General features: G+C 47.5%; 1 protein-coding gene across 1 annotated transcript in view; it reads right to left on the bottom strand.

Annotated features, from left to right (window-relative positions):
• LOC121161742 (protein mono-ADP-ribosyltransferase PARP4-like) overlaps window positions 1–14,211 on the bottom strand; it is a 74,570-nt gene extending 60,359 nt beyond the window's left edge. Inside the window, exons 1-6 of the mRNA XM_040988344.1 lie at window positions 14,155–14,211; window positions 9,256–9,388; window positions 7,349–7,550; window positions 4,819–4,885; window positions 4,051–4,126; window positions 2,808–2,921 (exon numbers count right to left, since the gene is read on the bottom strand). Of these exons, the coding sequence (XP_040844278.1) occupies window positions 2,808–2,921; window positions 4,051–4,126; window positions 4,819–4,885; window positions 7,349–7,550; window positions 9,256–9,387 (591 nt within the window). The 5' untranslated portion in view covers window position 9,388; window positions 14,155–14,211. The remainder of the gene's footprint in view (window positions 1–2,807; window positions 2,922–4,050; window positions 4,127–4,818; window positions 4,886–7,348; window positions 7,551–9,255; window positions 9,389–14,154) is intronic.
• Between the last annotated feature and the right edge of the window lie 1,187 nt (window positions 14,212–15,398).

Genomic DNA, 15,398 nt, shown 5'->3' with positions numbered 1-15,398 from the left:
CCCCGAGTGACAGCAATGGCCGAAGCTAAGCTGATGTGAAGCCAGGAGCCTGGAGCCTCTTCTGGGTCTGCCACGCAGGTGTAGGATCCTAAGGTTTTTTAGGCCATCCTTGACTGCTTTCCCAGCCACAAGCAGGGAGCTTGGTGGGAAGTGGGGATGCTGGGATTACAACGGGTGGCCATATGGGATCCTGACACGCTCGCAACGTGAGGACTTTAGCTACTAGGCTACCATGCTGGGCCTTCTTTTTATTATTTTATAGTTCAGTTCCACCATAGGCTCTGGGATTTCTCTTCCCTCTTCCTCAAGCTCCCTCCTCCCCCGCCACTGATTTTCCCCATATTATTACACTAGTATAGTCCTTCACAGTCCTAAATCTGTCGTCGTGTTATTTAAGTGTATCCTGAGATTGTAGGTATGGACAATGGCAGAAGATCTAGCACACAGTTGTCAAGGTATATTTAGCAGTTTCACTGGGAGTCCATCTTTGATTTGGAAGTAGAGATGCATACTGCATTGTATCTTCACATCTGGATATGATGGTCCCTATTATACAGTTACAATACCTCCCGTTAGATGAAAAGTCATAAAACAAAATTAACAACAGATGGAAAAATAGGAAATTTACAGTAACATGAAGTTAAATAACATGTTACTGAATGACCAATGAGCAGCTGGAAATGAAAAAGAAAGAAAAAAACGAGGTCATTCCTATAAGGTGACAGGCTCACCTACGGAGAGTCCTAGACTGGCTTGCTAAGGGAAGAAGGCACCCTGGAGGGATGGGAGAAAAATCATAACCTCCCATCACAACGTTCAGCTTGATTTTCACTGTTTTTTTTTTTTTTTAACCCAACTAAATCTAGTGTACATTTTTGGTTCAGACTTAGCAAACCCTGTTTCCTGGATGCATCTGACATCCGGTTAACTTTCTCGCTCTTTGCAGGGACACATGATGGCAACAGAATGTCAGCTGTGATATGACAACACTGCTTAGCTAACAGTGGCCTCTCACAGCTACACTGAGCAGGCACTGAGAGGTGGTGGGAGAACAGGGGAGCCCCACACTTCGGGCTCCCTCCCGGAGATCACCCACGGAACAGGCACTTCCCTTGGCGGCAGCTGCAACCAAAGCTGCTGTTGGGAGAGAAATGGGATCTGTCAGCCACGTGGTCCTGTCTCCACCTGGGCATCCTGGCCTTGAAGCGAGTTGACATCTGGAGAGCGGGCCCAGCAATACACTTCCAATGCTACTGACAAGCGACTGAGTGTTCTGCTTACAAAACCCACTGGTGGATCTCATAACATTTAATTTGAACTGTAGGCCTTAACTGACTTCCTTTGGTCTCATACTTGTGATTGAAACTGTGCTCTTGAGTTAATGTTGACCTAGAGCAAGGGTCATGACCCTTGTACCGCCTCCAGTGCCATTTCCAGGACCCTGAGACCCCAATCCTTGAAGCTTTAGACACATTTAAATATCAGAGCTGTCACAGTAGGTTGCAAAGACACGTGTGCTGCTTCCATCCAAGTGGTGAGTTTTTGGAGTCAAAGTTCTAGCTTTGGGTCTCAGCTGTAACAGATTCTGACTACATGGCAGGTGCTTGCTGCAGCGTGCTAAGGGATTGTTTAGGAAAATGTCCCATAAGTGGTGTGGAACGAGAGCAGAAACCCCATGTCTTCCACTCAGTAAATACTCTCCCTGTCTACGTCGCTCTGGTCTGGGCAACTACCCCTTCTCCCTCCATCACTCCAAAGGGAACCTATTTCTACTCTGCTGAACTACTTACCAGGTGTTATGAGCTGAATGGTGCCCACCTACCCCAGCACTTCAGAATGGGACTGTATATATAAACAGTCTTTAAGAAGTAATGAAGTGTGGCCCGGCTGCGTGGCCTAGCCACTAAAGTCCTCGCCTTGAACGTGTCAGGATCCCATGTGGGTGCCGGTTCTAATCCCAGCGACCCTACTTCCCATCCAGCTCCCTGCTTGTGGCCTGGGAAAGCAGTCAAGGATGGCCCAAAGCCTTGGGACCCTGCACCCGTGTGGGAGACCCGGAAGAGGCTCCAGGCTCCTGGCTTCGGACTGGCCCAGCTTCAGCCATTGCAGCTGCTTGGGGAGTGAGCAATCAGATGGAAAATCTTCCTTTCTGTCTCTCCTCCTCTCTGTATATCTGACTTTGCAATAAAAATAAATAAATCTTAAATTATTTTTAAAAAGAAGGAATTAAGTGGGTCTGGCATTAGCATACAGGAGGCTAAGCCACTGCCTGCTGAGTGCTCACCCGTGAAGCCATTACGCCATAAGAGAGCTGATTCTAGTTCTGGCTGCTCCACTTCTGCTGCAGCTTCCTGCTGATGACCCTGGGAAAGCAGTGGGAGTCAGGCCAATTTCTTGGACTCCCGGATGGAGTTCCAAGTTCCTGGTGTGGTCTGGCCCAGTCCTAGCAATGACCACCATTTGGGGAGTGAAACAGGAGATGCAAGATCCTTCACTGTGTAACCCCGCTTTTCAAATAAATACATTTTTCAAAGTGGCAATTAAGTTAAACAAGGTCAAGAGGCAGGAACTGATCCAACATGACGGGTGTTCTTATGAGAAGACTTTGACAGAGGAGCACGTGAGGAGCCCTGCAGGAAATCAACCCTGCTGCATGCCATCTAGGACCAGCAGCCTGAGACGAACACGCGCCTGTTGTCTGAGCGCTCACAGCCTGTCTGCTTGCTGCACCACCTTGAGCTAACCGCAGATACAAAACAAAGGTGAGCAGGTTGATGGACTGCAGCAGCCGTGAACAGGAACATCACCTGCACGCCGTCAGCCAGCAGGAAGTGTGCACAAATCAGGAACGGAGGGTCCTCAGGGGCCTGAGAGCAGCACAGCTCTACCACCACCACTTCCGGGTCGCCATTGATCCCCACCTGGAAAACAAGGTGTGCGCTCAGGGAAGCAGCGAACACGCACCGCGCAGAGCACCCAGAGGTGCTGATCGGAACCACAGCGCGAGACATGATTATGAAGAGGTACAAGCAGAAAATAAAAAATACAGAGATGCAGTCACTATTAATATTCAATACATTTCCTCTTGTGTTTATACTATAGATATTTATAAAAGAATGTGGGGAATAGAATTAAAGACACTGCAGTGAAATCCAGTTTTGAAATCCTTGCATGCATCTATGTCTGTGTTTATAGTGTGCTTTTCCTGTTTTCTCTATCACAGAAGGAATTGTTATTTTCAAATTAAATACGATTTTCAAATTTTTGGTGCTATTTTCAAATTCGATCAACTATCTCAAAAATACAAATGGAGCATCATTCTGAAGATAAGCGTGGATATTTACGTGATTTTATCAAAGAGGAGCTAATTTTATTTTTAATGCAAATGAACAGGGATTCGAAATGGCATAAATAATTAGTGTCAAACATATGCTTATAAATCCAAGGAATTGAGCAGTTGACGTTGTGGTATCATGGTGGCAATGTCAGCCTTTGAGTCTGGGACACTCTGCTTCAGGTCCAACTTCCTGCTAAGGTGGAAAATGGGCAGGACATGGTCTCTGCATCCCCTAATGGAAACCAGCATAAAGCCCTTGGCTCCTGGCCAGGGCCAGCCTCTACCACTGTGGCCCTTGGCGAGTGAATCAGTAGTTGGGCAATCTCTCTCTCTACATATCTCTGTCACATTATCTTTCAAATCTTATAAGTCTTTAAAAACTTTCTGAGAAACTAATAATGAATAGAAACTAATAATGAATAATTATTTCTGCTAATAATGAGGAGCACTTTTATTTCTTAATCCTATATGAATATTTTGTAGTATTTAAAATGTCTTGTACTAGCATGCAATGCTATGAAAGTAAAAACATTCAGAATAAAAAGCACTGAATTTTAAATGTAGGCATTTTCTTTAGCACCAAAAAATCAGTATATATATTGCAGAATGTATGATATTCAGGATATGCACAATTTTTCAAAACCAGAAAATGAACAAGAAAAATATTCAGAAAAATTCTGTTTTTCTTTTCTGAAAAAAAAAATCAGACTTACTTTTTCCAAGGTGTTATATTTTGCAACTTCAAAATCTTGAGGAAAATGAGAAATTTCAACATTCTCTACATGAAACCTAAAACAGGACAGTCACATGTTAACATTGAAGTAGACGCAGGTTAGACACAGCTTCATAATTTTTTTCTTGTACATCTCCTTGCCTAATTCTTTAAGCCTCCCATGCCTTCTTAGGAATTCTAAGTGTTTTCCTGAGTTCCTTGCCTGGACCCAACACTGAGTCCAGCACTACTCAAGAGCAGAGGCACCTGCCGCCAGCTGCCCCACTGCGTGCTGTCCACTGGGCTCCTACCTAAGGCTTCTGACACGCAGGCCCGACCCGGCCCCTGCCTGGGTCACAGTGAACGCCTCTGTAAAATCAGACTCAGACTTCTCCTAAATCTGCACCTTTGATTTTGGAGTTGTTCTCTTTTTAAAATTACCGATAACAAATACCCTAGCAGCATCGCGTAGTTGTTACAGACTGGGCCGCTAAGGTAACAGGTAAGCCAGCGCCCACACCTTATCACCTGTGACTTTCTCCTTTGAAAACTCAATCTCTCTAATAATTATGTCACATCTCATGAAACTGAGATGACAGAAGAAATCAGCAGTATTCTGGCTGAAGGAAAAAATATTAAATAAAAACTTAATAGAGTTAGACAAGCAAAATAGGCTGACATAACAACAGCCTAGTACTAATGCTAATAATACTGCTTGAATTTGTGAAACATAAACCCTGCAGAGTCCCAAGGTTTGAAGCTGGATTACTCGGTGGGTTCCACAGTGTCTTCTTGCTTCATGACATCATCCAGGGACAGGTCATCCGTTTCCACTTCTAGGATTAAAACAAATGAAGCATCTGTTTACTGCTCAAAAGCTTACTTGAATGAGTTAGCACAACAGATGGAATTAAGCCATTGAATAAACAGCATATCTGTCGCAATATTTAAGAGCTGTTCTTAAATTAGCTATAGCTATTGATAGTCTAAAGACAGCACAAGTGGGGATGGGTATTTGTCACAGCAATGGAGATGCCATTTGGACACTCGCATCCCATTCAGGAGTGTTGATTCTGTGTCCAAATGCAGCTTCCTGCTCCTGGCCACCCTGGGGGTGGCAGGTGATGGCTCAAGTCCCTGGGACTCAGCCTCTCATACGGGAGACTCAGACTGGTTCCAGCTCCTTGGTTCTGCCCAGCCCAGCCTTGGCTGTTCCTGGCATTGGGATCTGCCTGTCTCTCTTTCCATCTCACTGCCTTCCAAGGCCAATGAAAATAAATAAACATTTTTTTAAAAATTTCAAAAATCAAAGGGAAGAAATGTAAGACAGAGCATATAATAATTCTATTTTAATGGGTATACGAGAAGAATTCTAACATAAATCTGTATTTGTAAAATTGACATCTCTATGATTTTTGACTTGTATTTTCTCTTCTGGAGACAATGGAAAACATAGGTAGGAAATGCGTTTCTAACACTAAGGATCAGAATGCATCTGCAGGTATCCACACATCACAAGTGAAGCGATGAGAGAAATGGAAGAACTGTACTGTGAAATTTTAGATTTTTAAACATTTTTTTTTATTAATTTACTTATGTGAGAGAAACAGAGAAAGAGAGCGAATTCCCACCTGCTGGTTCATTCTCCAAGTGCCCACAACGGCCACAGCAGAGCTGAGACCAGGCTAAGTCTACATGGGTTGGGCGGGGGATGCCATTACCCACGGCCTCCAAGGGTCTACACTGACAGGAGCCAGGAACTGGAGCCAGCAATCCAACCCGAGCTCTCTGAAGCACGAAGAACAACACCTGCATTTTAACCACTGCGCTAACATCCTGCTCCCTATGCAAGTGTCTGATGGCTTTCTCATAGAAGAACCATAGCATGATCTATAGTGTTATAATGTGTACAGATAGCATCTGTATAATGTATACGGATAACATCAAGACTTTGAAGATTAGCCGGTTCTATATTAGTATTAGTGTATTAGTGCCGGTTCTGACTTACAGTGGATTATTCTGAAGGCTGAAGCAGTTATCTCAGTGTAAACGAAGCCCACTCGCCTGCCTCTTCCTGTTTTAGCCACCATTTCCTGGGACAGCAAGCTAGCTCAACCTCTGTAGCAGCATTTTTGGACAAATGTTTGTCTAAAGAGACTTCACCTTATCAAACATGTATTATGATACCTTACATAAATCATGCGTTTCTGTAAGTCAGTATTTGTCGGAAAGGCTTAATTATTTTTTTTTTTAAGATTTGAGACACAATGAAAGAGACACACACAAAGACAAACAGAGCTCCTGAAAGTGGAGAGTCCAGAACTTAGTCCAGGTTCCCGCGGGAGCAATGGCCACATCATCTGAGCCTTCCCTGTTCTGTTCCATCCCAGTTACATCTCCAGCTGTGCTGGAGTCGGGACTGGGAGCCAGGCGTGAACCCCAGGTATTCTAACGTGGAATACAGGTGTCTTAACCTTAACAGCTAAGCCAATCACCCACCCCTTCATTTGCTGATTTTTGTACCTGATTCACAAGGTATACATTTTTCTATGTCCAAAGGCTTTCTTCTCGACAGATTCCAAAGTGCAATCTGAGATTATGGGGGAACAAAGTTTCTTTAATGTGGACCACCTTTCGGAAAGAACTTCTTTGGCAAAATGTTAGCCTTTTGTCCTTTATTATTTAGCTATAACTTCTAAAAAATTTACTTCTTAATTTAAAAAAATATTCTTTATTTATTTAGTTATTATTAGAAAGCTTTACAGAGAGGAGGAGAGACAGAAAGATCTTCCATCTACTGGTTCACTTCCCAAATGGCTGTGATGGCTGGAACTAAGCCGATCTGAAGTCAAGAGCCAGGAGGAGCTCTAGGTCTCCCATGTGGGTGCAGGGTCCCAAGGCTTTGGGCTATCCTCGACTGCCTTTTCAGGCCACAGGAAGGGAGCTGAGCAGGAGGTGGAGCAGCTAGGACACGAGCCAGTGTCCACATGGGATCCCAGGGGATGCTAGGCTAGGATTTAGCCACTAGACTACTGCACCAGGGCTAAAAGTTGATTTTTATTTATTTGAAAGGGATAGAGAAAATAAGTGTCACACACACACAGACACACAGACACACACACACACACACACAGACACACACACACACTTTCCATCTGCTGTTTCCCTCCGCAAATGGCTGTAACAGAAGGATGTGGGCCAGGCTGAAGCTGGGGACCAGGAACTGCATCTCAGAGTCCCACATGGGCAGTCCACGTTTCCTACAGCATGCCACAACACATTCTGCTTGTGATGCCTACCGGAACTCCTGGTGTTTTGATCAGGAGGCAGCGTGACGGCCAGGGCTTCGGTAGGCTCATAGTTCTTGACATCCAAGAGTCTCCTTTCTTTGATGCAGTCCCAGATGAACTCGGGACTTGCAATGTGGACGCGCTTCTTTCGGATAGAGTCCAGTTGGTACTGACTTAGGAAATCAGCATTGTCTAAGACGACATGGGTGCACTGAAAACAAAAAGTCAATCTTTATGCAGTGATCAAAAAGGAAATCTAAATAAATTATTTATGTTTACTTTTCACCCATAACAAGTCTTATTATATGATAGTTTCATGTAATAATTTTTCTCAGATTTCTAAAACCTTTAGAAAGAGTGCAATTTCTTCTTACATAACATTTTTTTTTTTTAATCCATGGTTTTTAAAGTGTTTGGACACAAATACTCACTAAGTGCTTAAACATCCCTACGAGTTATTTCTGACTTGTCACTATTGTAAGCAGTGGTCTGTGATGATGAATCTCCTTACTTACACCCCTGTCAACCTGTTCGGTTATTTCCCCCCAGGGTGGAGAGGGAAATCCAAAGATTATTCATTACTTATTCATTTTGTACTATTCATTTAGTTTTGAATACATAGCACAGGACCATTGCAGACTATCTACAAAGCGAAACAGTAATAATGGCATCTTCCATTCTCCACTGTTGTATCAGTATTCCTCAGAGGCACCTGTCGCAACTTGTCCTTCCTGGATCCTTCCAGAACTCTTCTATGCACAGACAATATTCACAGCTGAGTACACACGTGGTAGCATGCCAGCTATACAGGCCTGTAGTGGCTTGTCCACTTATCTGCAGTTCACGCCTCGTAGTCACACAGAAAGCTGTTTTCTTCTTTATAATAGCGAGCATGCATGTTTAAAATGTTTATGTCCCACTGCAAAATGTGCACGCACACACACACACACACACACACACACACACACACACACACACACACACACACTGTCAAAAGACTGCACGCACAAGATGTGATAGTTTGCAAAGCCAAGAGATGGCGTTGGCAGTTCTCTGCCCACAAGGCAGACTGAGAAAGTAGAGCAACTATGCATTATTCATCCACCCGCAGAAACGGTGAACCCAGTGAGTGCGGGAAGCCTGCACAATTCTACTGCAGAGAAACATGGCCATTCCATTTCCGACACTCAGCTTGACCCATGATTCGCTGAACAGGTGAGGCTCACCGTAGGCGAGCCCTAGAGCAACGGCCTCGCAGGGGACAGGCTGGGTCAGCCCATTTCCAGACAGAGGAGCAAATCTCCGGCACAGGCGGACCTGGGGCCGGACACCTTTGGATCTCAAGTTCTACTTCTTTCAAGGAGATGTTAAAAAAAAAAAAAGATTAGCCATAAGTATTTCCAAGGCTTCATCTAACGAAGAATTTATCTAAATTCTCAGATTTACAGTTCAAGAGCGGGAAGGGAGCGTCCTTCAGTGTTTAAATAAACATTACATAGCGCTCAAGCTCCACTCCAAAGACCAGTTTACAGGGTCTGTCCATCTTTCTGTCTCCCCGGAGTTATCCTCACAAGTGTCACTCCAGGGTGGACACGTTGCTAGGTGATGACAGCGGGATTTTTGCCAATGTTGTGCACTGTGGCTTTTCTCCTCTGAGAATAATCTGTCTGAAATTCTATTTATGTCTTTGGCTGTGCTCTAGTAATTTGTCTTCAAGGACATTCTCCTGCAGCCTGGGAGGGGGGCCGGGATGGGCCCTCCTGCCTCTAACGCACTTTTGGCCCAAACAGCCAGCCAGTGGGCACTGCCACAGTTCCTCTTGCTGCCATTCTTCTCTGCTTATTCATAGAACCAAGGCTCTCATCGCCTCAATGCACCATGCTTATCATACAGTAGTTTAATTGACTTGGAAATACCTGGGGATTTAGAACGAGAGAAAACTTTCCACCGTTTTCCTTAATGTCAAACTGTAGCTTTCTCTTTTGTTGACGAGGTAAGTACTTGACTTTCAAACAGAAGGTGCAATTTGAGAAGATTCCCAAAGTCATCCTGCAGGGGACAAAAAGTTTGTTTTTAAAGATTTCTTTTAGATAAATGTAGCAACAATGAATTCAGAATTATTATACATGCGAACTGTGCGGGAAATTATTATATTTGCTAATTCTGAAAGGCAAAGACAAGAGCGGAGGGATATACAAGAGATGGAGGAGATGAGAGGCAGAGAATCTTCTACCTGCCGATTCATGTCCCAAATGGCTACAACAGTTATGGCTGGAGCAAGACAAAGCCAGGAGCCAAGAACTCGCTCCAGATCTTTTTACGAGGGTGGCAGGGATTTAAATAACTGCCATCTTCTGCTGCCTCCCAGGCACACTGCAGGAAAGCCGACTGGAAGCAGTTAAGGCACTTGGCGCCAAGCACTCCGACGTGGGGAGTAGATGTCCCACGAAGCCAGCATCACCTGCTGGGCCAAAATGTCCGCTCGTCTCTTTTAGACATCTTGATGATAGCCAGTCTTAATTTTTTTTTTTAAATAATCTTACTTAGTTGATTAGGGTACAAAGGGTCAAGGGATGCAGGAAAGTGGGTAATAACCATTGTTTCCACACAAATATCATTTTTTTCCCCTCTATCTGGGGTCAGGGGAGAAACAGAGGAAAGAGTCCCACCCAGCCTCCAGCCCATCCCAGGTCCCCTACATGAGGCATGATCTGAGGGTCCTGTTTAAGCTGTTTTGATAGTTCAACAGTTCTGAATTGCTGCCAAGCTAGCCGCTCCAAGCGCAATGAAATCCCTTCAGAATCCACTGGCTGATATAATCTCTTCATGATTGGGGTTCTGAGATCAGCAGTTCAGTTGGAGGGATCTCCAAAGAAACTTCATCTGAGATGATCCCAGACCTGATTCTTGTGTGAGTTTGCCAGTACAGGGTCTGGCACAGTCCATCGCCCCACTCAGCTTATGCGCGTGATGATCGTTGCAATTGCTGGGCCAGTTCTGTTTTCAGCCCTGTCTTCCACACAAACCGATGGGTGTTGCAGTCCAGCCCGATCCTGCCCACTTCACACTCAGCCCTCAGGCAAACCAGTGGGAGCTGCAACCTAGTTGGGGCAACTCCCCATAACCCCCATCAAGCCTGTCCCTTACCCTGGTTCCCATTAATGCCAGTGTATAACACAGAGTTGTTCAGTCTGTCCCACATCCCATTTAGCTCTCGTACTTGTCAATGGGCATTGAAGCCTAGTACAACCCAACCAACCTACTATCCAGCCCACACACATGCTGGTGGGTGCCTTTCTGTCTAGACACCCTGCCCCTGTCCTGGTTTTTATGCTCTCCAGTGGGAGTGGTAACTCAAGAGGTCGGTGCCCACTTTTTCCCTAATGGACCACTCCCACTCCTGGGTTATGCACTCTCCAGGTGGTTCTGGAGTTTAACTTGACAGAATTAACCACCAGTGCCAGCCTCTGCCAGCTGATGCTGCTGCAAAGCCCAACCAACCCTCACCCACTCTAATTTTTGCTTGCACCAGTTGGAACAGTCAGCCCAACCTGGCCCTTCCCTGATCTAGCTCACATGAGGCCCACAGGTGTTGTAGCCCTGCCTGGCCTGGAGAAGAAGAAGAAGAAGAGGAGGAGGAGAAGGAGAGGAGGAAGAAGAAGTTTGCTTATCTGAGAGGCCGAGAGAAACCTCCCATCTGCTGCAGGTTCACTTCCCAGAAACCATCAACAAGCAGGAATTGACTCACAAGTGGGTGGCAAGAGGCCCAATACATTGAGTCATCTGACTCGAGCAGGAATTTAGAATCAGAAGGGTTAGGCTTCAAATCCAGGTCCCGCAGGGCTGGGAACACAGCTCTCCAGCCACAGGGCTCCGGGATTCACCTCCCCTCTACCACTCCTCCCCTTCCTGCCTCCATCCCCTGTCTCTGAGCCCACTGGTATCCTCCTGCTTCTGAGGCCACCCAGTCCTTTCTTACCTTGGTCATGAAGAGCTGTGGCACCCCTTCCCATGCTCCCAGCCTCCCAGCCATGCCGCAGCTCCACCCCTAGCATCTCCATGCCCTGTCACCGTCACCCAGAGGTCCACATTCCCATGGCTTAGCGCCGTCCTGTTGGCTTCTTAAGCTGCTTCAGCGATCCTTAATATCCCCCTAGGTGCTCTCTGCTGGCTTTGTCTCCAGCTGCCACCACCACTACCCCAAACAGCCCCAGTTGGTGTGTCCATGTGGCCCATTTTCCTATCACTGAGTTCTGACTGGCCTGGGCTTCTGAAGCTCAAAAAATCTTGCTCTCTGAAACTTAACATCAAAGAGAGTTTAAATTCTTGTTTGAGGTTGTCTCCAGCATCCACCTGCCCTGCACTTGGTCCCCAACTCTGTCCACCATAGCTTTGTCTTCAAGGCTAGTCCTCAGACCTGCACACGGATCCCTGCAGTATCCATTCCGTGCAGCCCACCAGGGAACTGGCAGGAGCCCACTGCCCCAACTACCTCCCAGTTTGAACTTGCCCGTGTCATCCAATGCTCTGGGCTGTAGAAGCTATGCTTATTTCATTCTGCACTGCATCACCAGGTATGTAGTGACATTGTTCTCCTGGTACACACATTAATCCATAGCTAGACACAGCGGCATTCTACACAAAATTTCTGGGATCGAGTCCTAGCTCCTCCACTTTGAACCGGCTCACAGCTAAAGCGCATGCAAAGGCAGTAGATGAAGACCTAAGTGTTTGGGTTCTGTGGCAGTTGACAGAAAGCAAGGTTTGGACCTGGCAGCGTGGCCTAGTGGCTAAGGTCCTCGCCTTGTACGTGCCTGGGATCCCCTATGGGCGCCGGATCTAATCCCGGCTGCTCCACTTCCCATCCAGCTCCCTGCTTGTGGCCTGGGAAAGCAGTCGAGGACAGCCCAAAGCCTTGGGACCCTGCACCCACGTGGGAGACCCGGAAGAGTCTCCTGGCTTTGGATCGGCATAGCATCGGCCGTTGTGCTCACTTGGGGAGTGAATCATCGGACGGGAGATCTTCCTCTCTGTCTCTCCTCTCTGTATATCCGCCTTTCCAATAAAAACATAATAAAAATAAAATCTTAAAATAAATAATTTTTTTTTAAAGGCAAGCAAAAAGAGCCTGGTAAAATGGCTCAACTGGCTAATCCTCCACCTCCAAGCGCCAGCGTTCAATATAGGTATGGGTTCATGCCCCAGCTGCTCCATTTCCCATCCAGCTCCCTGCCTGTGGCCTGGGAAAGCAGTAGAGGATGTCTCAAAGTCTTGGGACCCTGCACCTATGTGGGAGACCTAGAAGAATTTCCTTGCTCCTGATTTTGGATTGGCTCAGCTTCAGCTGGTGCGGCCACTTAGGGAGTGAACTAGCAGATGAAAAATCTTTTTCTCTGTCCCTCCTTCTCTCTGTTTTTCCAACAACATTAAAAAAAAAATTAGCAAAAGAAAAACCATTCACTATTACATATACACCACGAGGATAACGTTTTTTGCCTACATTTCTGACCAAATGTGTCATTGTTTTCCAGACTTGGCTCTAAATGACCAGAGGCGATGGAATTAAGGAATCATAAAGAACTTGCATTTTTCAGTCTTTACTTTCATTACTCTAGAGTCTAGCTCTCCACCACACTTCAGCACTGCGTGGCTCAGAGGCAGGGAGCACCTCCAGGCCGCCCGCTTACGTGCAGACCCCTGCCCAGTTCCTGGCACCTGATGTTGCCAGGAGGCCGAAAGGCAAACCTTTGATTTGTAATATCTCAGGTCGGGACTGCAATCTTTTCGGTTCCACATGGCAAGCCTGGCCTCCCAGTTCTAGTCACAGTCCTTCCACAGCGGGGCGCGCAGCCTCCTCGTGCGGTCCAGGCCTCCTCTAGAAGGAGCCAGAGCCAACTCGGGATCCGCGGACGGGTTATGCAGGCGTGCAGAAGCTCGGGTCTGCCCCCGGCGCCACCCCAGAGCCTCGCACGGCCCTCCCTCCCCCGCGAGCTTCTCCGCCCGCGGATCCTGGGCAGAGCCGCGGCTGCAGGTTTCCGGACTCTCGGGAAGTCCCTGGCCGTCCCCGCCCAGGAAGATCTCCCCGACTCGCCGCACACTTCTCCCTGCTGTCGCGGTTGTCCCCCCCAGGGCCGACGCTACGTCGGGTGGCGCGGAGGGGATGCTGAGTGGCCCATCTTCCAGGCCTAGAATCCAGCTCACTTCGGATGCCTGGCGTACTTAATGAAATCTGTGCGCACCAGCGAAAGCGCACCTGCACCTTCCAACGCAAACTCTACCCACACGACCTCCCCATTAGGACCACTAAGCGCCTAAAAAAGCTAAGGCTGTTGTTGCCACAGCTACTCCCATAGCACACAGTAGCGCCCCTGGTTTCCCGGAGCTGAGCTGGCCGTCTGGACCCCCGACTCCTCAGGGGAGGGGTGTCATGTCACTGCTGGGTGGATTCTCCATGGCTCTTCTGGTGAAGATATTTCCCGATTGTTCATCAAGAGACTGCTCATTCAACAGGTCCCCCCCCCCCCCAAGCCTAACTTGCAAAGCAGACTGGACACTGGGCACCCAGCAAAGGAGAAACACCGCGTCCTACTGCGTCTTGCTCAGTTCGCGGACACATCAGGGATCTGGGGACTCGAGTCAGCCTCCAGGTGCGATGGGGACCCTCGATCCGCCCTGCATCCGGCAGCTGCCACCCTGCTGAGTCCGGGCCTGGCGTAGCTAGCAGCCCAAAGCAACTGGTGCGCCACCACATCGGCCCAGTGTCGGTCAAAGCTACAGGGAATCCAGGCCCGGGACACCCGGCGGCTCCCACGCACCTGCCAGATTCGCTCCCGGCGTCCCCCAAGTCAGGCGCTGGCTGCTGGAGCCGACGTTTCCGGATTCTGGGCTGTCGGGGCTGCAGACGCCGTCCTGGGGCGCGGCCGGCGGGCGGGGCGAAGCGTGCGCCCCTGCACCCCGCCTGGCTGCGCGCTGCCCCGGCGCTCCTAGCGGGAACTGCCGCTGGTCAGTTCCCGGAAGAACTCGGGACCCGGTCCAGGACTTCACCATCAGCCGGGCTGTCCAAGGATTTCTTTTCATTTAGCTGAGACGGAGAGCGCCATTTAACTGAGAAGTCAGGGAGAATTTCCAGAGGCAGAAAAGCAGCAAAATTTGTGAGGGTTTGGGATCAGAGACTTTCTGAGTTGAAGTTTGTGACAGTACTTGTAGGTATTCCTGTAAATGTGTGGATTCAACCGCAGGGAGTGAACAGATAGAACAGAGAATACGGCGGGGAGGGCGTGGCTTTGAATACTGCCTCGGTCCTGTTTTACGGGGACCTTACCTGGGGGTTCCACCTTTACGACCTACTTTATGACGTTACATGAGAACCCTTTAGGTGCTATTAGTGATAACAGTGGGGGATTTGGGATCTAGTCTTCTCTGGAAACAAGAAACACCTGGCACAATTTTATGACAACCCAGAGGTTTAAAAAAAAAAATACAGCGAACAAGGAAGTGCTTAACTAGGAGAAAGGTAGATCTTTTATGGAGTTTTAACTTACCCTAGCTCTGTTCGCCCAGTCAGTCATCATTCCTGACGTGCACACCTCACTCCAGAGGCAGTAAACTTTGCCCAAAGGTGCTTGTTCCAGTTCTCTCTCTGAGGGTTCCCGGGGGAGCTGGCACAAGGGGTTTGCTACTTCAGAACTTTCAGGAAAGTACCTAAAAGGGAGAGTTCCTTTAAAACACGAAAAGGGAAACAAGTGCATCTGCTACCAGGAGCAAAGCCCAGACCTGCCAACATCTTGGGAGAAAATCCAGGGGAGAGGTTTTTGGAGATGTTTTTGGAGGAGTTTTGAAATGCTCATTTTTACCAGTGTGGCTGGGTTCAAGTCCCGCCTAGGTCCCTGACTACTTGGTATTCTGTTACGCATACAGGAGACCCGGAGCAAGTTACCAACCTTGGACTTAAGTCTGACACAGTCCTGGCTATTTCAGACACTTGTGCAGTGAATCAATGCATGGCAGATCCTTGCTTGTCTTTCTCTTTTTGCCTTTTAGGTACACGTAAAAAAATTTT

This window comes from Ochotona curzoniae, unplaced genomic scaffold, assembly GCF_017591425.1.
Source record: "Ochotona curzoniae isolate NIBS_2020 unplaced genomic scaffold, NIBS_Ocur_1.0 contig_4838, whole genome shotgun sequence".
NCBI classification, from domain to species: domain Eukaryota; kingdom Metazoa; phylum Chordata; class Mammalia; order Lagomorpha; family Ochotonidae; genus Ochotona; species Ochotona curzoniae.
This window is presented reverse-complemented; position numbering and strand designations above follow the sequence as displayed.